This window comes from Phoca vitulina, unplaced genomic scaffold (genome assembly GCF_004348235.1).
Source record: "Phoca vitulina isolate PV1807 unplaced genomic scaffold, GSC_HSeal_1.0 scaffold32, whole genome shotgun sequence".
In the NCBI taxonomy this organism is placed as follows: domain Eukaryota; kingdom Metazoa; phylum Chordata; class Mammalia; order Carnivora; family Phocidae; genus Phoca; species Phoca vitulina.
Window position 1 is genome coordinate 8,340,119 of NW_022589735.1, and position 22,385 is coordinate 8,362,503.

General features: G+C 36.6%; 1 protein-coding gene across 3 annotated transcripts in view; it reads left to right on the forward strand.

Moving 5' to 3' along the window:
- FNIP1 (folliculin interacting protein 1) overlaps positions 1 to 22,385 on the forward strand; it is a 155,104-nt gene that overhangs the window by 122,960 nt on the left and 9,759 nt on the right. For all 3 annotated transcript variants that reach the window (XM_032425424.1, XM_032425426.1, XM_032425425.1), the window contains 4 exons: positions 5,267 to 5,413; positions 6,264 to 6,433; positions 9,738 to 11,163; positions 11,976 to 12,144. In XM_032425424.1, the coding sequence (XP_032281315.1) occupies positions 5,267 to 5,413; positions 6,264 to 6,433; positions 9,738 to 11,163; positions 11,976 to 12,144 (1,912 nt within the window). The remainder of the gene's footprint in view (positions 1 to 5,266; positions 5,414 to 6,263; positions 6,434 to 9,737; positions 11,164 to 11,975; positions 12,145 to 22,385) is intronic.

Sequence of the window (22,385 nt, forward strand, 5' to 3'; positions counted from 1 at the left end):
ATCCTGCATTGTACAGTTGCGGCTGTCCAGCCCTGAGAGAGGATGTCAGAGTTAGCATTTGAGAATAATTTTACTTTGAAATAATAAGTTTCTGGGCTTAGAAATTGAGAGAGATTGTATGCAATGGGAGAAGTTCTTATGTTTTATTGAAACCAAGACATGATGCACCTAATATCATAGTAAGTTAAAACATTATTACAACTGGGTACAATGGTTATTTATGTATTTCTCATGGTTTATGACAGCTTTGCTCTTCATACATTCCCTTGTAGCCAGTTCATCTGTATTTACATAGCTAGGAAATTTTACTTTAATTGCATGACTCAGAAAAAGAATTCTACAGTGATTTCTCTTTGAGAAACCTATAAAATACGCCTTTGTCATGGATATAAGTGGTTTTTGAGAAGTATGAAAAGTTTTAATCCTTTCAGTTTCTAAATTTAATCTGTAGTTTGCTTGAAAGTTCAACCAAAGATTCTTAAGAGTTTTGCTTTTCCTCAAGTGGATAATATAACTTTAAAAGAAATGTGCTATGAATGATCGGGTATTTTGTTAATAATTTAAAAATTTTTTTATTTTATTCAAATCGTTCAGTTGACTTTAGACTGGAATTATTACAAATATATGTTTGAACAATTCTTTTTGCTTATACACCTAAAAGGATCCTGCAATATTCTTTTTGAGTTTCACATTTTGCAGTGTTACAAAGCAGTGAATCTTTGCCCATGCACTTGGAACTGTTACTTTTACATTATTGGGTTGATAGTTTCTTCTCTGCAATCACAAGCTTTGTGGAAAAAGGCCAGGAGTCTCTATTTGAGGTCTGAGGAAACTGTCGTTATAGATCCAGCTGAGGTTACCAGAATAGTAAATATTGTCAGAAAATTCATTCCTAGTAGAATACCTGTGAGTTAATTGGTATGTTATTAGGTAATCTATATGGCCTAGCTTTAGAATTTTAATATTGCCTAGAATTTACAATATGTATGAGTTGTAAAATCATTGCAAATGTATGATTGTGTACCTTTCCTTTTGTATTAGTTTATTTTACTTCAGTCACTGTACAAATATGAAAGGCTATGTAAGTCAGTTAAGCATTTTTAAAAAATCCTAAAAATACTTTTTTAGGTACCTGGGTGGCTCAGTGGGTTAAGTGTCTGACTTCACCTCAGGGTTTGATCTCAGGGTCCTGGGATCGAGCCCTGGGTCAGGCTCCACCCTCAGCAGGCAGTCTGCTTCTCCCTCTCCCTCTGCCCCCCTCAAATAAATAAATAAAACTAAAAAAATACTTATAAACTCTTATAATTTTTATTAAAAGGTCTCTCAATAGAAGTATTTAAATATATCCATTTGATCCTCATTATATACAGATTGTGTATTTGCGAATTCACCTACTTGCTGAAATTTATAGCCTCAAAATATACTCACAGTGCTTTTATGATCATTTGTAACATGTGCAGAGCAGTGAAAAATTTGAGTAGCCTGATACATTCCTAGATGAGGTTGAACAAGACAGTGCTCTGCCTTCTTGTTTCAGCACTCATTCTGTAAACAAGTATCCTTTTGACATGTATTTAGTGGCAGTCTTTTGGCATTTTGCACTTTTTGTTAGTGATTTTGCTATTAAAAATCACCCCCAAGTGTATTGCTGAAATGCTGTCTAATGTTCCAAAGTGCAAGAAAGCTATGCTATGCCTTGTAGAGAAAATTCATGTAAGCTTCATTCAGGCATGAGTCATAGTGCTATTGGCTGTGAATTCAGTGTTAATGAATCAGTAGTATATTAAATAAGGTGTCTTTAAACAGAAACCCACATAAAACAAGGTTATGTATTGAAGGGCTGACAAAAATGTTGATGAGAGATTCACAGGAACCTAACCATGTATTTTCCTTAGCAACAGTGATTCATTGTTCACTAATTCATTGTTTGCATCAGCTTTATAGAATATTATTGCAAATAATGTGAGTCTATCATACTTAATTTTAAAATTATTAAAAATTAGCAGTTAGATAATTTTTAAAGTATGTGATTATCTGAGACCAGATGATTAATGATTTTGGGGTAGTTGAGAAGAGGAAGGAAATGATTCACATGCATGCAGAAGCCATGAAACCTAGAGAAACAGGAAGAGCATGTTTAGTTAGGAGCCATTTGGCAAAGATGCGGTTCTTGGATTCTCACTCAGACTTTGTGCATATCAAAGAAAACTAAATCAGGTCCACAGTTCCCTTCCAACTAAAGGAGTCTTTTATTCTTTAGGGTCAGTCAGGAAAAATAAAGGGTCAGATGACTAAAAATTCTTGCTTACCACTGAAAATTAGGGAATAATCATTAGGGGAGAAGAAAACCCTATTAGTTCTAGATTGCTGATGACAACACAGAGTTGTATATAATGAGAAGCACTATTGCATAATTAATTTCTTTGCCTTCTTTGCATTTGATACACTCTGAGGTCATAGTACATAGCCTTAAACACCAAATTCTAAAGCTAATGTCCTCACTGGATCACTATACTAATGTTAGTAAACTGGCTCTGACCTATGACACATGGACTTGTAGTAGTCACAAATATGCTTAAGAAACTCATGGAAAATGAATTGATCATCTCATTCATTCATGTATACAGTGTTTCTTGTGATCAGAAAGTATATTTACATGGTTAAGAAACAAACAAAACATGCCCAGAAATCTAATAATGAAGAAGAAATGAACTCTAGCCTATCTCTCCGAGTATCACCATTCTTACTTCCCAAGGACATTGTTTTTAACTCTTACCTATTTCTTTTGTTATTTACCTCCACATTATTAAGCAGTATACTTAATGCAGCTATTTCCTGATTTATCCGTTTTGGAGCATATTTATTTCCTGCCATGACTTTATACCTGCCCATTGGTCATTTAGCTTCACTATAGCTCTAGCACTAGCTTGTCTTTCAGTTCTGGTAAATTTTCTACTTTCTTTATCTATTTTCCTCTGTCTTCTCTCTCTTGAATTTTTTTTTTTTTTTTGTTAGTAATTGGCATTCCTTGACTGATCTTTTATATCTCTTTCATGTTTCCCTTTTTCTGAATGTATTATTTACTATTTTCTCTGGAGTCCTTTTCTTTGAGTGTGTGTGTGTTTCCGTTTTTCTGTTTGTGTCCCACTGTCCTTGGAGGCTTTCCCTCTGTATCAGTATTATGGTTGCCTGTCCATAGTTAAGAGCAAAGTACTAAAATACGGGTTGGGAGTTCTGTGCATAATTAGGTACAAACTGGAGAACTTCACTTTAGGGCGGTGTTTCTCAACCTGTTTTCATTATCACTTCCTGAAGGGGCATATTTAACACATTTTTTTCTCCTAATTGTGGTCCCTTCTTCCCATGACATTTTAATGCCCCAAGATTTACTGTATATGTTTATATACTGTGAAAGATTCAAATATCAGGAAGGGTTTGGGCAGTGTTACTTCTCTGGACTAGTCAGTTGCTACGTCTGTTCTTCTGTCTGTAGTCGTTCTTTGGGAAAATAGGTTATAGAAAGAGGTCACCAACCATTTACAGACCTTGAATTAATCTACCAGTTTATAGTCCTATATAACTCCTGCCCTCAACTTTACTAGAAACTTGTGAGTCCTGAGCCTCTTCTTGTGTCAGTGGAGCAGATTAGCTCCTTTATGTACACATTCCCTTCTTTGAGCACTATAAACCCATATGTTCATCTACCTTCACTTAACATTCCTCTCTTATGTTTTGGGTTGCACAATTTTATTAAATCTGTAATTTGAGTTTTAAATAAGATTACTATCCATTTTTATTTGTTATAGTAGTTTATCTGTTTTCAAATCCTTAACTGATATTCATTTGAGACATCAGAACTGAAAGGAGATAAACACTGGTGTTTGCTTTTCCATCTTATCTGGACATCCTTAATAGGGTTTAGCATTTAGCATTTTCACATATTCCTAGTTGATATTCGAATCATATTTTTCTCTATAAAATACCTTGAACTCCTTCCATTTATTTATTTCTTTTAAAGTTCTCTGTCATGATATCATGCCCTACCAAGAACTCATAATGTGACCTGTGTTTATCACTTTTATTAATTATATTATCTCATCTTCATACTGGGTCAAGATTCAGTAAAACTTGTACAGGCAAGAGAATTCTTTTCTTTTTTTGAATTCTAGGTGTTAGAGAATTATGCTGAAGTAGGTATTAGAGCTTGCAAAGATCTCAGAGAACTTTCTAGAGCTGTACTTTCTAATATAGTAGCCATTAGCCACATGTGGATACTTAAATAAAATTTAAAATTCAGTTCATCAAACTGACCACATTTCATGTTCAGTAACCATATATGGGTAGTGGCTGCCATCTTGGATATCATAGATACAGAGCATTCCCATCTTTGCCAAAAGTTCTATCATATAGTACTGTTCTAGAGAATAAAAAGTACAGCACCATTCTGTATCTTCCAAGAGATCAGCTAGTTTCTTAAGCCTCAACTTGGTAGGAGTTTCTTAATCTAGTGAGTGTATAGGACTTGGCTGAATAGATATTAACGTAGAAGGAAAATGATTGATATCTTAAAGATATCCATGAAGCTTTAAGGAGAAAGTGCAAGTCATGGGACTAGCTATTGTCTAAGTAAATGCAAGAGAAAGCAGCCAGAAAACATCATAACTGTGCAATAATGCTCTCTTGTGCTGATTCAAGGAAAAGCTTCAGGAGGTTGAGAGTCGTAAAATACTGTATGCAGATACAGTGTCCTCATCATCCTTCAGAATTTTACTAAAGAGTTTCAGCATGGCAACAAAATGATGCTGATAAACTATTGTTTTGAGTGGGTATATGGATAAGCTATTATCCAATTCAGAATATTTTTCTTTTGTAGGTTGTTGATAATTTGCATTATATTTAAGTATGGCATATACCTTAGAAATGTAGAGCAGGAAGGACTTTAGAAATTATCCAGTCCTATGCTCTCATTCTACAGGTGGAGGAAACTGATGCTTTAAAATAGGGAAGTAATTTACCTGAGGGCACACAGTCATTGGGGCTAGAGCCAGCCCCAGAACCAACATATTTTGAGTTCATGTGTAGAACATTTCCTGTGGTACTATGCTGGTGACAAAGAAGGAATGACTTGATTCATTGTGTCCTCTTGAAAGCTTTAATAATCTACCTGTGAGGCCCAAACTGGTAACATAAACTTTAAGAGTATGTAATTTTGGGATGAATTTCATAATTTGAGTATGAATTTCATAATGTGTTTTCCTCTTTTTAGAACAACAATTTGTAATCTTTATACAATGCCACGAATTGGAGAGCCTGTCTGGCTTACAATGATGTCGGGGACTCCAGAAAAGAACCAGCTTTGCCATCGTTTCATGAAGGAGTTCACTTTTCTAATGGAAAATGCTTCCAAAAATCAGTATGGCTTTCTCTCTTTGTCTCTCTTTATATCTTAGACATTATTTACTATAACTTGATATCTAGATTGTGATCAAACCCAGTTACAAAAGCGAAATAAATAACTGGGTTTTTGGGAATTATTTCTTATTATTAATAACCAAAACAGAATTCTAAAAGATAATTAAGAGATAGGATATGGATGAAAGCCACAGAAAACAGTAAAATGAATGAAATGAATAAAAAACAGTAAAAAGGTCTTTAATTATGTGTTAAATTAAAATTCCTGACAACTTACAGAACTCTCTGAGGCTTCCCATTTTTTGGTGAATTGCATCCACTTACACAGTTTCATTCTATAGAAAATAAGTTAAAAAAAAAATGAGGAAGTACCAGGATTCCAATGATACATACTTAATGTGATATTTTATCATACTGTTTGCTTGTAACCATTCATCAAATTCCTAGAAGCCATCTTTTTGATGGTAGGCAAAGTTTGCTTAATACTTTCCTTCATTTTCCCATTCAGTAATTTGGAAATATATAGTCCTGTTGGTTGATTCATTATAAACACTGAAAAGAAATCAGTTTTTCAAGTAAAATGGCATTTTTGCTTTGTAATTATGATCAGATACAGCTCTGTGTGAATACTGTTTTTTATTTTAAGGATTTTTTCTTAACTCCTACCCAACCAAAAGTTTATTTTCATTTTCATCCAGGTGATATGCCTGTCTTTTCTTCTTTCCTCTCCTTTTTTTATGCTGTTCGGCTACATGAGAGTATGTACTCTCCCTGCTTTATTCTGTCACGGCATTTTACATTAGGTTTAATGAAGGCAGACTGGAGTCTGATAGGATGTGTTTTGTTTTCAGATTCTTGCCAGCACTCATTACTGCAGTTCTGACCAATCATCTTGCCTGGGTTCCAACGGTCATGCCAAATGGACAACCACCTATAAAAATATTTTTAGAAAAACATTCCTCTCAGAGTGTGGACATGTTGGCAAAAACTCATCCATATAACCCACTTTGGGCACAACTAGGTATGTAGTCTGAAAACGCTTACATGATGCATAACACTTACACTTTTGTGTAGCTGTCTGGAGTTATTTTATAGCAAAAACAAAAATTAAGAAATAAGATGTTCTCTTTTACCTCCTCCATTCTAAAGCACTTCTTCTTTCCTTGTCCTTTTAATGTCTGCTAAATCATCTCCATCTTAAGTCTAATATCAATTTCTTCTAGATACACAACTGCAGTGAGAGCTAGAGAAGCAGGATCATGACTGATTTACTCATAACGTCAGGGTCTTTAGCGTGTTTTAGGTTAATGTACTTTGCCTAGAAAGATTGAATCACAGTCATCTATGATAGCTAGAATAATTTGGTTAACTGAGAAGCAGTCATTGAGGTTTCTGTTTTCCACTTTTGCTTGTTTGTTGAGTAATTTTGGAAAATATTTCCCTTATTGCGAGGCCCCGTTAAATAAATGGGTAACCCAGGAGAGAAGGGATGGTTGATGAGTTGACAGTCATTAGGAAGGCATTGTAGTATGGTGCTTAAAAGTACAGGATGTGAGTCATGCAGACCACATGTGAGTCACAGTCTCTTTGTTTATAATTTGGGGATAATAATATGTAGTACATACTTCATAAAGTTATGACAAATTAGAGAATACCTGTAAAGTGCTCAGAACAGTGTCTGGTAAATGTGACTGCTGTTACTCCTTCTCTTACTCTTACTATTAGGTCGTGGGGGAGGAGTCCAGTGAGAACATTTTGATGACTTGATAGAAACTTCTCTTAGGTTGTGCTGATGAGTGAGCTTGCCAGGCAGGTTGTCATGTAGCTTATTCATATAACTTCCCTCCCTTTCTCTTTCTTCCCTCTCTCCATCCCTCCTTTACTTTCTTCTACTTAATTGAGGAATAATTGACACATAGCAAACACATATATGTACAATTTTGTAAGTATTGATATTTATGTCAAAATATAAATACCTCTGAAACCATCACCAAAATCAAGATGGCAAACATAGTCATCACTTCGAAAGTTTCCTCACGCCCTTTTGTAATCCCTCCTTCCTGTTCCTCCCCACTCTCCCTGTTCACCTTCCACCCCTCACCCCATACCCAGGCAGCTATTGGTCTGCTTTCTATCACTATAGATTAGTTTGAATTTTCTAGATATAAATGGAATCATACAGTACATGCTTTTTTGTTGTTGTTCTGACTTTTTTCATTCAACATAATTATTTTGAGATTTGCCTATGTTGTTTAAGTACTAGTCAGTGGGGCCTTTATTATGCTGGGTAATATACCGTTGTATGGGTATTAACTTAGTTTTTTTCAAATCAAGTAATTCAGTAGCATTTTATTTTTTTGGACATTTCAAATTTGTTTTCAATTCTATAATCATTTATTGAGTGCATAATATATATAAGGCCCTATGCAAAGAGCATTGGAGCATATAAAGATGAAATGCAGTTCTTGGCCTCAAGAAGTGGACAGTTTAGGGCGCTTGGGTGGCTCAGTTAGTTAAGCGACTGCCTTTGGCTCAGGTCATAATCCTGGAGTCCCAGGATCAAGTCCTGTGTCGGGCTCCCTGCTCAGGGGGGGGAGTGTGCTTCTCCCTCTGACCTTCCCCCCTTCTCGTGCTCTCTCTCCCTCTCATTCTGTCTCTCAAATAAATAAAATATTTAAAAAAAAAAAAAGTGGACAATTTAGGGGCTCCTGGGTGGCTCAGTAGGTTAAGTGTCTGCCTTTGGCTCAGGTCATGATCTCGGGGTACTGGGATTGAGCCCCTCTTTGGGCTCCCTGCTCAGTGGGGAGTCTGCTTCTCCCTCTCCTTCTGCCCCTCCCCCCGTGCATGCATGCTCGTGTGCGCTCGCTCTCTGTCTCTCTCTCAAATAAATACAATCTTAAAAAAAAATAAGTGGACAGTTTATTACTGAAGGTAATAAATATGAGGACAATAATGATAATTCAAAGAGGAATTGTAAGAGAAACGAAAAGTTCAGTGAAATTTCAATTAGGGAAGCTTACTTTTGCCCAAGGGAGGATGCTTGGGTGGGAAGCTTTGGACTGGCAGAGAAACAGAGGAAAGGGCAAGCACATAGCATGAGGAAAGGGGTCTAGGTGTTAAGAGTGCTGAGTTGATTCAGTGTTCCGGTTTAAGTAGTCTGCTTTAAGTGGGACTTAGTGCGAATAATGATGAAAAAGTGTAACTATAAGAAGATAAACCTGGAAAAGTAAAGTGGAACCGGTCAGGAAAGACTCACTTGCCATGTCAAAGCAGCTCAGTTTATTTGGTAATCCATGAGAACCTTAGGAGTAGTTTTGGACAGTGGCATGTGATGGCATTAGAGCCAGAGTATTAATTAGAGGAGAAGAATTGTCATAGTACTGTCTGTAGCATATATTTATCTGAGACCTATTTGTTTGTTCCCTTAAAAAGTGTGGGAGTTAGGCTTTAAAGTGTGTATACAGACAACTTGCTAAAATTGAATTAAATTTAAATTAATGACTTTGTATTCTCTATTTTTAAGTGTGCTTTGGCACCTTTTTCTTCATCTAATTTGAGTATAGCATAAATACAGAAATTACATTGATAACCCGTAGGTTCCCATTGCCCTTTTTTTATGTTGGCGTCTAGTGTGGATACAAAAGTGAAAACGAACCACATGGCTGAATGTGTTGCCCCTTCTTTTCTTCTTAGTCAGGATAGGTCTCACTCTTCTTGTCCTTCTGGTCTTTTCTGAGTACCCAACCCCCTAAGAAATAGAAGGGCTTTTAAAAACATGGGAACTAGTTTGGGGTCCTAGGTAGGGCAATAACAGTTAAGGTTCAGAGATGTGATTTAATCAAGAAAGGTTGAGTGTGTGATGTGACTGCTCCCGTTCTGCTCCACGTTCTACCACTACTCCCTTTTCTCCTTGCCCACCAGTAGATACGGTGCTTTCTCTTCTCTGCATTAGATGCAGCTATAGAATCCTTTCGCATATAGTTCTTTAGGTAGTACTTCTCTGCCCCAGTGAAGTGCTCTGCATGAGACCTGGCACAGAGAATATTCTTGGTCGGTGTGACTTTCAAAATTAACTCTTTGGTTGAGGTTTCAGAACCATAGGCGCTCCTTAAAGAGGAAACTAGAAGACCCCTCTATTCACCTTTCTCTTTGGTAAATACCATTTATCTCATCCTATCCTCCTGAATAGTCACTCACCTATTAAAGAACTAGAGTAAAAGCTGAACTAACCCTCATACAATAAGAGTAGGTATCTGATCATTGGAAATAGCCTGCTTGGCTGTATGAGGAGAGGATGTGTTCATTAACTGATTCTTCCATTGCAGGGGACTTGTATGGCGCTATTGGTTCTCCTGTACGGTTAGCGAGGACTGTGGTGGTTGGCAAACGACAAGACATGGTCCAGAGGCTGCTTTATTTTCTTACTTATTTTATAAGATGCTCTGAACTCCAAGAAACCCATCTTTTAGAAAATGGAGAAGATGAAGCCATTGTTATGCCAGGCACAGTAATTACTACCACTTTAGAGAAAGGTGAAATAGAAGAATCTGAGTATGTGCTTATCACAATGCATAGAAACAAAAGCAGTTTGCTCTTTAAAGACCCAGAAGAAACAAGGACTCCTAATTGTAGCTGTAAATACTGCAGTCGTCCACTCCTTGGGCAAAATATAGAGAATGTTTCACAACAAGAGAGAGAAGATATTCAGAACAGCTCTAAGGAGCTGCTAGGAATTTCAGATGAGTGTCAAATGATTTCTCCCTCTGACTGCCAAGAAGAAAATGCTGTTGATGTTAAACAGTTCAGAGATAAATTAAGAACTTGCCTTGACACCAAGTTAGAGACCGTTGTTTGCACAGGATCTGCTCCAGTAGACAAATGTGCCTTGTCAAAATCAGGCTTAGAGCCAGCAGAGGAAACATGGCATAATGAGGAATTGCTGGGTTCAGGTAATCACACAGGCAAAGTGTTGAGATCCACAGGAATGGTTGTGGAAAAAAAACCTCCAGATAAGCTTGTGACTGCTGCATTTTCTTGTGAAGCATCACAGACAAAGGTTACCTTCTTGATTGGAGATTCTATGTCCCCTGACTCAGATACTGAACTCAGGAGTCAGGCAGTGGTGGATCAGATCACCAGGCACCACACCAAACCACTGAAGGAAGAAGGAGGGGCTATTGATCAGCAGCATCAAGAAACTAAACAAACAACTAAGGACCAATCTGGCAAGTCTGATATACCAAACATGGTTTCTGGAGAGACCTGTGAACCTCCCTGTTGGAATCATTCAGACCCAGAAAGCATGAGCTTATTTGATGAATATTTTAATGATGATTCAATTGAAACCAGGACTATTGATGATATTATTGCAGTTAAAACAAGTACAGACAGTAAAGAACACTGCTGTATGTTAGAATTTTCAAAAGGATTGTGTACAAAAAATAGCAAACAGAACAGTGAATTTTGTAAATGTGTAGAAACAGTTCACCAGGATTCATGTAAAACCTGCTTTCCTCAGCAGGACCAAAGAGATGCACTCTCCATTCTTGTCCCCCATGGGGATAAAGAGAGTTCAGAGAAAAAAATTGCTGTAGGAACTGAATGGGACATTCCACGAAATGAAAGTTCAGATAGTGCCCTTGGGGATAGTGAAAGTGAAGATACAGGTCATGATATGACTAGACAAGTAAGCAGTTACTATGGAGGAGAGCAAGAAGATTGGGCAGAAGAAGATGAGATACCTTTTCCTGGGTAAGTAGGAAGTTTTAACCTATAATAGACCCTATGTAAATATGTACCATTCTTCTGTTTAGATGGTCTCTGAAGGTTGGTGGTAACTAATATAAAAGAAGAAATCATTGTCCTGGACAGATTCTCTTCTGTTACTGTGTGGTTTTAAGGAAAGATTAAAGGCTGAGCCCCATAGGTACCCCAGAAACGTTCTGTGAAGGCATTAAAGAAAAGCATATTTGTATGTAGGAGATTCTTTCTGCTTAGGAGTTTTCAAGTCATTTAGGAGTGAATTATGTCCCCAAATATGGACCTGTGCTGAGCCCGGCAACTAGAGAGAGGTAATCACAGAGAAAGTAGGAAATGGCTGTTAGAAATAAATTTGGTGAAGACTAAAAGAAAAACAGGAAATGTATACTGTGGGTCAAGTAAACGAGGAGAAGATTCATATTTGAGAAATGTTATATTCCATGCTTTGGGTTTGTGATGTATTTAATATTTAGCTACTTTGTTTTAGATGATGGTTTTCATTTTCTGATTGTATTAAGAATGTATTACATACACAAGGGACAGCATTCTGGATGTCTCTTATGAACGATTTATACTCATGTCATTACATAGTTGTTCATCCACCTTCTTTTCAGGATAGGAAGGAGTATTTTGTGGTCCGATTTATCACTTAGGCCATTTTTTACTTAAGGATGATTTTACTCTGTATTTTGTAGAAAATGATGGTACTAGAAATATGGACTAGTAGAGTCCAAAAATTTTTTTATTGATAAAATACGTTTATTACTAATTGGATATGCCTTCTTTTGGGACCTTTCTTCCAGGTCAAAATTAATTGAAGTGAGTGCTGTTCAGCCAAACATTGCCAACTTTGGGAGGTCCTTGTTGGGTGGCTACTGCTCATCTTATGTGCCTGACTTTGTTCTTCAAGGAATTGGGAATGATGAGAGGCTCCGTCAGTGTCTGGTATCAGATTTGTCTCATGCTGTGCAGGTGAGTTACCTTCACTGCTCTTGAATTTATTTAGAATGAACTTTGTTAACCGGTAGAACCCCCAAGTTACTGTATATTTTTGGTCATACTTCACTATGTAACACAATCATTGTTCTCTTAATCTGTCACTTTTGTACCTGTCACCATGAAAGCAAGTAGAGAGTTTCAGGAATCTATACAAACATAAATCTGAAATACAGAAAGTATTGTTTGTATTCATGGATGTTCATCATCAGGTCATTTATGATATCAAAAAAATTGCAAATGCTTAAATGTGAAAGCAATTATTTTCTCAATTTCATTTTCAGATTGTTCATTGCTTATATAGAAGTACAATTGATTTTTGTATATTGATCTTATATTCTTCTACCTTGCTAAACTTTTTTTTTTTTAAGATTTATTTATTTTAGGGGCGCCTGGGTGGCTCAGTCATTAGGCGTCTGCCTTCGGCTCAGGTCATGATCCCAGGGTCCTGGGATTGAGCCCCGCATTGGGCTCCCTGTTCTGTGGGAAGCCTGCTTCTCCCTCTCCCACTCCGACTGCTTGTGTTCCCTCTCTCACTGTGTCTCTGTCAAATAAATAAATAAAATCTGTAAAAAAAAAAAAAAAAAAAAAAAAAGATTTATTTGTTTTAGAGAGAGAGAGGGAACATGTGAGGGAGGGGCGGGGGGAGGGAAACAGAGTCTTGAGCAGACTCTGCATTGAGTGTGGAGCCTGACATAGGGCTTGATCTCATGACCCTGAGATCATGACCTGAGCCGATACCAGGAGTCAGATGCTTAACCAAGTGTACCACCCAGGTGCCCCAACCTTGCTGAACTCTTTTATTAGTTCTTGTAGTTTTCTGTGTGGATTCCTTAGGTTTTTCTACATACACGTTCTTGTCATTGATGAATAGACAGTCTTGCATCTTCCTCCCCAGTCTGGATGCCTTTTGTCTTTCTTGCCTGATTTTATGGGTTAGAACCTTCAGTACAGTGTTGCGTAGAGGTGCTAATAGTGGACATCCTTGTCTTCTTCCTCATACTAGGGGACTCTTTCATGATTAAGTATGATGTTAGCTGTGGGATTCTTAAAGATGCCCTTTATCAAATGGAGAAAGTTTCCTTCTAGTTGTAGTTTTTGTTCCCTCCACCTTTAAATCATGAATGGATATGGCATTTTGTCTAATACTTTTTCTGTGCCTACTGATATGATCATTTGGTTTTTCTTCCTTAATCTGTTAATGTGATTGATTACATTAGAGGTGGTAGATTTTTAGATGTTAACCAACTTCTGTATTCCTAGGGAAAAAATCCCACCTGGTCAAGGTATATAGTTGTTTTTATATATTACTAGATATAATTTGCTAATATTTTATTACAAATTTTAGAATCTGTATTCATGAGGGATATTAGTGTATAGTTTTCTTGTGATACATTTGTCTGGCTTTAATATCAGAATAATACTTGCCTCATAGAATGAGATGAGATGTGTTCCCTCCTCTATTTTCTGGAAGAGTTTCTGGAAGGTTGGTATTATTTTTTCTCCAAATGTTAGATACGATTCACCTGTGAAGACATTTGGACCTGGACTTTTTAAAATGAGAATATTTTAAATTGCTGATTCAATTTCTTGTTCTAGATCTATTCCAAGTTTCTATTTCTTCCTGAGTCAATCTTGGTAATTTTTGTCTTTCTAGGAATTAGTTACATTTAAGTGATTTCATTTATTTGTTGGAATAAAATGGTTCATAGCATACATTTATAATCTTTTTAAAAATATTTTTTCAAAGATTTTATTTATTTGAGAGAGAGCAAGCAAGAGAGAGAGAGGAAGAGAGAGCACAAGCGGCAGGGACGGGCAGAGGGAGAAGGAGAAGCAGACTCCCCTTGAGCAGGGAGCCCAGTGTGGGGTGCAATCTCAGGACTCAGGGATCATGACCTGAGCCAAAGGCAGACACTTAACTGACTGAGCCACCCAGGCGCCCCCATTTATAATCTTTTTAATTTCTGTAAGTTCATTGGTCATGTCCTCTCTTTCATTCCTGATTATTGTAATCTGTGGTTTTTCTTTTTTTCCCCTCCTAAAAGTAGAATATTCCAAAGAAGATTTCATTCATGACTTGACTTCATTAATAGTTATTTTTGGCCCATATGCATCAAAGATGAGTAGGCTGTGGCCCATGGGACAAATAGGCTTTTTTAAATTAAGTTTTATTGGAACATGACTACACCCATTTATTTATATACTTTGTGACTGTTTTCCTGCTTCAGGAGCAGAGTTGAGTCACTGAGACAGAGACCTTATAGCCTCTAGAGCCTAAAATATTTTCTCTCTCAGGCTCTTTATAGAAGAAGTTGGCTGATTCCTATCCTAGCTGAAGGTGTGTTAATTTTATTAATCTTTTCAAGGAAAACAATTTTTGTTTTCACTGATTTTCTCTGTTTTTTTGGTCTTTTTTTTTTTTTCATTAATTTCTATCCTCATCTTTGTTATTTCTTCCCTTCTGCTTGCTGTGGATGTAGTTTGCTCTTTTTTTTGTTAAGGTAGAAGATTAGGTTATTAATTTGAGGTATTTTTTCTTTTCACATATAGGCATTTAGCTCTAAATTGTCCTCTAAGCACTGCTTTAACCGAAGCTCATAAATTTCAATCTTTTGTTTTCATTTTCATTCACTTCAAAATATTTTCTAATTTTCCTTGCCATTTCTTTGACCCATGGCTTATGTAGAAGTATGTTTTTGATCTCCAAATATTTGTGGAATTCTTAGATTTCCTTTTCTTCATTTCTAAATTGGTTCCATTGTGGTCAGAGAACAAACTTTGTATGATTTTAGTCCTTTTAAATGTATTGAGTCTTGTTTTCTGGCCCGGCATGTGGTGTGTCCTGGAGAATGTTGCACATGTAGTTGAAAAAATAGTCACCTGTTGGGGCGCCTGGGTGGCTCAGTTGGTTAAGCATCTGCCTTTGGCTCAGGTCATGATCCCGGGGTCCCTGCTTGGCGGGGAGCCTGCTTCCCCTTCTCCCTCTGCCTGCCACTGCTACTGTGCTCTCTCTCTCTCTTTCTCTGTCATATAAATAAATAAAATCTTAAAAAAAAAAAAGCTGCCTGTTTTTGGGCAGAAAGTACTCTAGATGTCAGGTCAAGTTGGTTGTGATAGCATTTAGGTTTCTGCGTTCTTGCTGATTTTTCCACGTTCTTGCTGATTTTTTGTGTAGTTGTTCCATCGTTTATTGAGCATGGAGTATTGAAGTCGCCAGCTTTTGTTGAGTTTTCTATTTCTTTCTTCAATTCCATGTGTCATTCTAATAATTTTTTTTTTTTAACAAAACCTTCTCCTTTCCCATTGCGAGAACATCTTTAGGAATGGAGAAAGCCAACTGGAAATCATGGGTGAGAAAATAATGGCTCATTGAGCAAGCATTCCCTTAATTATTAGCTAGAAAGGTTTAAACCTCCTGTGTTTGTAGTAAATTATCTTAAGTTGTAAAGTTTGGTGTTTTATTGTATAGTAGGGAAATTCAGAAAAATCTAGATATAAAAACAAAGTTTAAAAGAAAACTTATCAAAACTCGTGTTCTTGGGGTGCCTGGGTGGCTCAGTCGTTAAGCGTCTGCCTTCAGCTTGGGTCATGATGGGATCGAGCCCCCATCTGGCTCCCTGCTGGGTGGGAAGCCTGCTTCTCCCTCTCCCACTCCCCCTGCTTGTGTTCCTTCTCTCTCTGTCAAATAAATAAATAAAATCTTAAAAACAAAGAAACAAAAAAACTCGTGTTCTTTATATTTAAAAGCCATCTTGCTCAACGCTTTAACACCAATCAAATAAATACTTACTGACATATTGTGTTCTGAACATGGTGCTGACTGTCCAAGGAATATATGGATGAAAAATAAATAACTTCTGAAGTTATTTACTCAGTAATGGAGGAAGTAAGGAATGTACGTATATGAATAAGTGTAGTACAACACATAAAAAAATAAATGCCTGAGACAGATACTAATAAGTAATTTAATGCTTCACAGGAAAGAATTTATATCACTTAATGGTATTTGTTCTTCAGAATATAGCAACCTTTTCTATTTTTTTCAATTCTGTCCTCCCATTGCCTGATAGAGTACTCAGTATTTGTTGAAAGACTTGGTTAGGAAATCTGATGTGGGTCCTTGTGATGCTCTTTGTGTCCTCTTGTCTTTCTTTATGTTTGATCTCAGTCATTAAGTATCTTTTTTTCCCCCCCATCTATACCCATTAGCACACACTACGTTCTTTGATGTTGCCTCTGGAGGCCTGGAACTGGAGGGGGTGATTGTCTCCTATTGAAGACAAAACATTTCTGTTTTTAAAGGGTTTTTACCTTAGGAATAGGAGGAATAGTAATAATAATAAGCATTTAGTTTTTATTGTAGCCTCAATGTGTGTCAGGTACTTAAATGTAATACCTCACTTAATTTTATGGTACTTACTATTATCATTCCTATATTTCAGATATAGCACAGAGAGGTGTTTGAAGTTACATTAGATAGGGGATGGCAGAGCTAGAAATCAGTCCTGATCTGCCTGTTCTTCAGCAATGCTCTTAAGTGTCTGTGCTTAATATATACAAAACACTGTCTCTAAAACAGATGAACAAAGGTAAATATAAATAAAACAGCAAAATTGGCATTAACAAAGCTTGCAAGACTTTTATATTAGGAGTTCCACTTCTGTTGCTCTGGGAATCATTCCATTATGGTGAAAGGTAAGAGCTTTCCGTCTTCTGCCCTTTGTTTTCATAACTGGGTTTCTAGTCTTTCCCTCTTATATTTTCATTTAAGTATATAAGATATTTTACTATCAAAGCAGATCACAGAAAATTTTGAAGAAGTGAAAACTAAAATACCAAACTTAATCTTAGCACTAACAGGTTGGATTTTTTTATCATTCGTTTTTCTCTCTTCATTATAAAGTTTACATTTAATGATTTTAATTATTATTTGCTAATAATTTTTTACCATCACCTTTAACATGAGAACTATTTCTTATGTGCCTACATGGAAAACCCCATAGGAATCTTTTAATAGATAAATCATGAGGATAGTACTTTTGAAAAAAATACAATCTTATTCTTCTGAACTGTGTTAGTAGAATGTCTTTTCTTTTACTCCTCAGTTTCTAAGAAACTGGCATTTTTCTTATTACTAAATTAAATATATATTTACTATATAAAAGATTGAAATGTGTAGAAAGCTAAACACAAGTTTTCCCAAGTCTGCCATTCATTGGCAGCCATCCTTTTTTTTAATTAATTTATTTATTTTTATTATGTTCAATTAGCCAGCATATAGTACAACATTAGTTTTTGATGGCAGCCATTCTTAATATAAAAACCTCTTCCAGTCATTATGTAGTATGTGGCATCTGATGAAACCCAGACTTGCCACTTCCTATCTGTGTATCCTAAGACAAGATATTTAATTTTATAGAACCTCAGTTTCCTTGGCTGTAATGAAAGTGGTATTAATGTTTATATACCAGAGTTATACTATGTGGTGTTTTGTGTATATTAGGTACTCTCTGTCTTACACCTTTTTGTCATAGTTACTCTGTGTGTGTGTGTGTGTGTGCTTGTGTGTATATATATGCATTTTATATACATATATAATTAGGGCCTTGTGTGTGTGTGTGTGTGTGTGTGTGTGTATATAAAATACCATTAAGTGATATAAATTCTTTTTTTACAGATACACATTTTTTTTTATATATAGTATGTATGTATATAGGGTTTGGAAGTGCAAAGGGAGAGGGAGAGAGAATCTCCAGCAGATTCCCCACTGAGTGAGGAGCCTGACATGGGGCTGGATCTCAAGATTCTGAGATCATGATCTGAGCTAAAATCAAGAGTCAGATGTTTGACTGACTGAGCCACCCAGGTACTACTCTTGTGATGGGAATTTTTAAGATCTATTCCCTTAGCAACTTTCATATATACAATACAGTGTTGTTAAGTATGGTCTCCATGCTGTACGTTACATATCCAGAACTTATTTGTCTTATAACTGGAAGTTTGTACCTTCTGACTAACTTCACCCATTTCTTCCATCCTACCCCCACCCCCCATCACCCACCAATCTCTTCTCTGTTTCTGTGAGTTTGGTTTTTTTTTTTTTTTAGATTCTAGGTGTGTGAGATCATACAGTATTTGTCTTTCTCTGTCTGACTTAGTTTGCTTAGCATAATGCCCTCACGGTCCATTTGTATTGTTGCAAATGGCAGGATTTCCATCTTGAGTTCTCATGGCTGAATACTATTCCTGTGTGTGTGTGTGTGTGTGTGTATTGCTTCTTCTTTATCCATTCATTTATTGATGGAAAGTTAGGTGTGTCTGTCTTGGCTAATGTGAATAATGGTGCAATGAACATGGGAGTGCAGATACTTCTTTGATAGCCTGTTTTCATGTCTTTGAATATATGTGTACCTAGAAGTGGTATTGCTGGAGGATATGGTAGTTCTGTTTTTAATTTTTTGAGGAAGCTCCATACTGTTTTCCATAGTGGCTGTACCGGTTTACATTCCCACCATCAGTGCACAAGGGTTCTCTTTTCTTCACACCCTTGCCAATACTTGTTATGCTCGTCTTGATAACCAGCATTCTGATAGATGTGAGGTGATATCTCATTGTGGTTTAGATTTGCATTTCCCTGATGATGAGTGATGTTGGGCATTTTTTTATGTACCTGTTGGCCATTTGTATGTCTTCTTTGGAAAAATGCCTATTCAGTTTATCTGCACATTTTTAAAATCAGATTGTTAGGGTTTTTTTTTTTTTCTCCTTTGCTGTTGAGTTGTATGAATTCCTTACATATTTTGGATATTAACCTCTTATGGTTTGCAAATATTTTCTCCCATTCCGTAGGCTGCTTTTTCATTTTGCTGATGGTTTCCTTTGCTGTGCAGCAACATTTTAGTATAGCTTGCTTTCATTGTCTTGGTTTTTGGTGTCAAATCCAAAAAATCATTGTGAAGACTGATACCTGAGAGCTTACTTCCTATGTTCTTCTAGGATTTTTATGCTTTTGGGTCTTAATGTTCAAGTCTTTAATTGGTTTGAGTTGAATTTTGTGTTATGGTGTGCAATAGGGATCCAGTTTCATTCTTTTGCCTCTAGCTGTCTAGTTTTCCCAGCACCATCTACTGAAGGAGGCTATCCTTTCTCCATTGTATGTATATTCTTGGCACCTTTGTCATATGTTAATAGAGCATTATGCATGAGTTTATTTCTGGGTTCTCTATTCTCTGTTGCTCAACTTTTTCTTCCTTTTACTGTTGTTATTAAGAATTTAGGATAATTTCTTTAGTCTGGATTCCCAGAAATGTGGTATTGGCCAGGTTTTAAGGTTAGGATTATTTTCATGTTCTTGATGTATGTTGGTTAATTTCTTCTCCAAAAGGCAATGCCAATTTGAACTGTAATTTGCAGTATCTTTAAGGCCTGTTCCCTCTGCAACATTGGGGGTCTTATTTTTATTTTGAAAGTTAACTGAAGAAACTTGCTAGTTTTGAAGAGAGTACACTGAAGTTGATTTGGTACATTTTTAGTTCAAACGTGCAGTTTATTAGGCCATGTTTGAATACTTAGCAGGCAACTGAAAAATCAGGTTTTGTTATAGGGTGGAGATATGGGAATATGTATCTGCTAGAGAAGAGATTGGAGAGTTTATGTATTGACATTCTGGAAATGCCTGGTAGAGAAAAAAGGCTGGTAAGGTTGTGGATGAATTTGTATTATAGAAGTCATAAAACTCAGAAAAGAAGATTTAAGAAAAATAAAGCTTTATATTTACTGTTTCTGTCTCACATAAATTACTTCATTTTATGACTAGGAAGTTTCTGAAGCTGGATACAAGCTCAGTAAAGATTGTGGAGGAGGCCACTACAAGGTCTTACTTGAGAATATACTCCCATTTGTTATAGGCTTTCTTTTCCAGACGTTGATGATGAAGAGAAAGACTGGGATTGTCTAAATTGAAATTTTACCAGATTAGGACATTGCATATGACAGTCCATTGAGTGAAAACAAGCAATCAAAATGAATGACTGGCACTGCCCCCCATTTTTTTTTTCAACAACTTCTAAAGCAATTTTGAATTATTTCTGATCATAAGCTTGGTTTTAAGCCCTTCTCACTTGGGAGACTACTGACTTGGGACCATTTTCCTTTTCTTTACCAAAAAGTAGCTTTTATAGGTTTTGGTTAGATAAACCATTTAACAAACAAACAAAAAAGAGAGGCAAACCAAGAAACAGACTCTTGACTATAGAGAACAAACTGGTGGTTACTGGAGGGGAAGTGGGTGGAGGTGGGAGGATGAAATAGGTAATACGGATTAAGGAAGGCAGGTGTTGCATGGACGTGATGAATCACTATATTGTACACCTGAAGCTAATATTACACTATATGTTAACTAACTGGAATGTAAATAAAAACTTGTGGGGGGAAAAAAGGAAAAAAAAGAAAAATCTTAGCCACATGCCTTTTGATTGAAGGGCTATAAAGTTAATTTCTAAAATGGTTTGTAACCTTTTAAGCAAGGTGTATTTTGTAGCTGTTTCCTCATTATCTGTTTAGGCATTTCCTTGTGAGGAAATGTACCCCCTTCATAAATATCATTTCCTAAAGATGCCCACTGCTTTTGAAAGTAGTGTCTGCCTTTAACAGTTTGTTATTCCATTTTGGTTATTTGATCATGCCTCCTGCCTTATTTTTCTTTTATTTTTTATTTTTTATTTTTTTAGATTTTTTTTTTTATTTCTTTATTTGAGAGAGAATGAGAGAGAAAGCACATGAGAGGGGGGAGGGTCAGAGGGAGAAGCAGACTCCCGCCGAGCAGGGAGCCCGATGCGGGACTCGATCCAGGGACTCCAGGATCATGACCTGAGCCAAAGGCAGTCGCTTAACCAACTGAGCCACCCAGGCGCCCTATTTTTCTTTTATAACCATAGAAATACTTACATTAAAATATGTTTACTGTTATTTTGTTTCTTAAAAATGTAAGGTATACCGTACATCTTTAGATGTATGTACCATTTCCAAAATTATATTTCAGTAATTAAGTTGGTGAATTGAAAAATGTTATATTCCTGGTAAGAGGTGAATAAGAAATATTTGAGTACTATTTTATAACAACAAATATAAACTTTAGAGTTCCATGGAAAGTTTTCACAGTGTATCTTTCCAGGTTTTTTCTTTGCCATTCTCTTCTTCACTGCTTCTCAGTATCACATTTCACTAATTTAGTCACGTGCATCTACTTATGTCTCTAAGTCTTCTCATGGTATTCTCTCTTACAGATTTATCCATATTCCTCTCTGTTTTTTCACCAGCAATCCAATCCATACTTAAATGTTATGTCCCTGTGTCACTTCTGTGAAACTCCCACTCACACAAGAACCCATTATTGCCCTCCTCTGCTACCTCAACACTTGATATCTGTTTTGTCTGTTACACATGTCTTTTTATAGCCAGTTGTATTTATTTTTATCTCCCACACAGGACTGTGAGCTCCATTGTCTTTGTTTACTTAGCATCAAGCCAAAAGCCTTATTCATAGTGGTTCTTCATTTACTGGGCAAAGGGATATCCTTTGGGCATGGCAAATCTGGGTTTATCAAGGAGCAAACCTACATTCTTTGCTATAAACTTGTAGTAACAGTACAAGTTTGAAAGGAAAAAGGCCATTGGGTTCAAGTACTTCAAATTACAGTTTTTGTTTTTTTTTAAGATTTTATTTATTTTTTGACAGAGAGACAGCGAGAGAGGGAACACAAGCAGGGGGAGTGGGAGAGGGAGAAGCAGGCTTCCTGCCAAGCAGGGAGCCCGGTGTGGGGCTCGATCCCAGGACCCTGGGATCATGACCTGAGCTGAAGGCAGACACTTAATGACTGAGCCACCTAGGTGCCCCTCAAATTACAGTTTTTAATCTCAGTTTTATTACTGCTATTCCATATGGCCAGTGGTGAATAAATCCTTAGCTTTCTAAATATAGAAAGATGTTGAAATATTGAGCACTGTAGGATCTTTTCTTTTTTTTTTAAAGATTTTATTTATTTGACAGAGAGAGACACAGCAAGAGAGGGAACACAAGCAGGGGGAGTCGGAGAGGGAGAAGCAGGCTCTCCGCCGAGCAGGGAGCCCGATGCAGGGCTTGATCCCAGGACCCTGGGATCAGGACCTGAGCTGAAGGCAGACGCTTAACGACTGAGCCACCCAGGCGCCCCTGT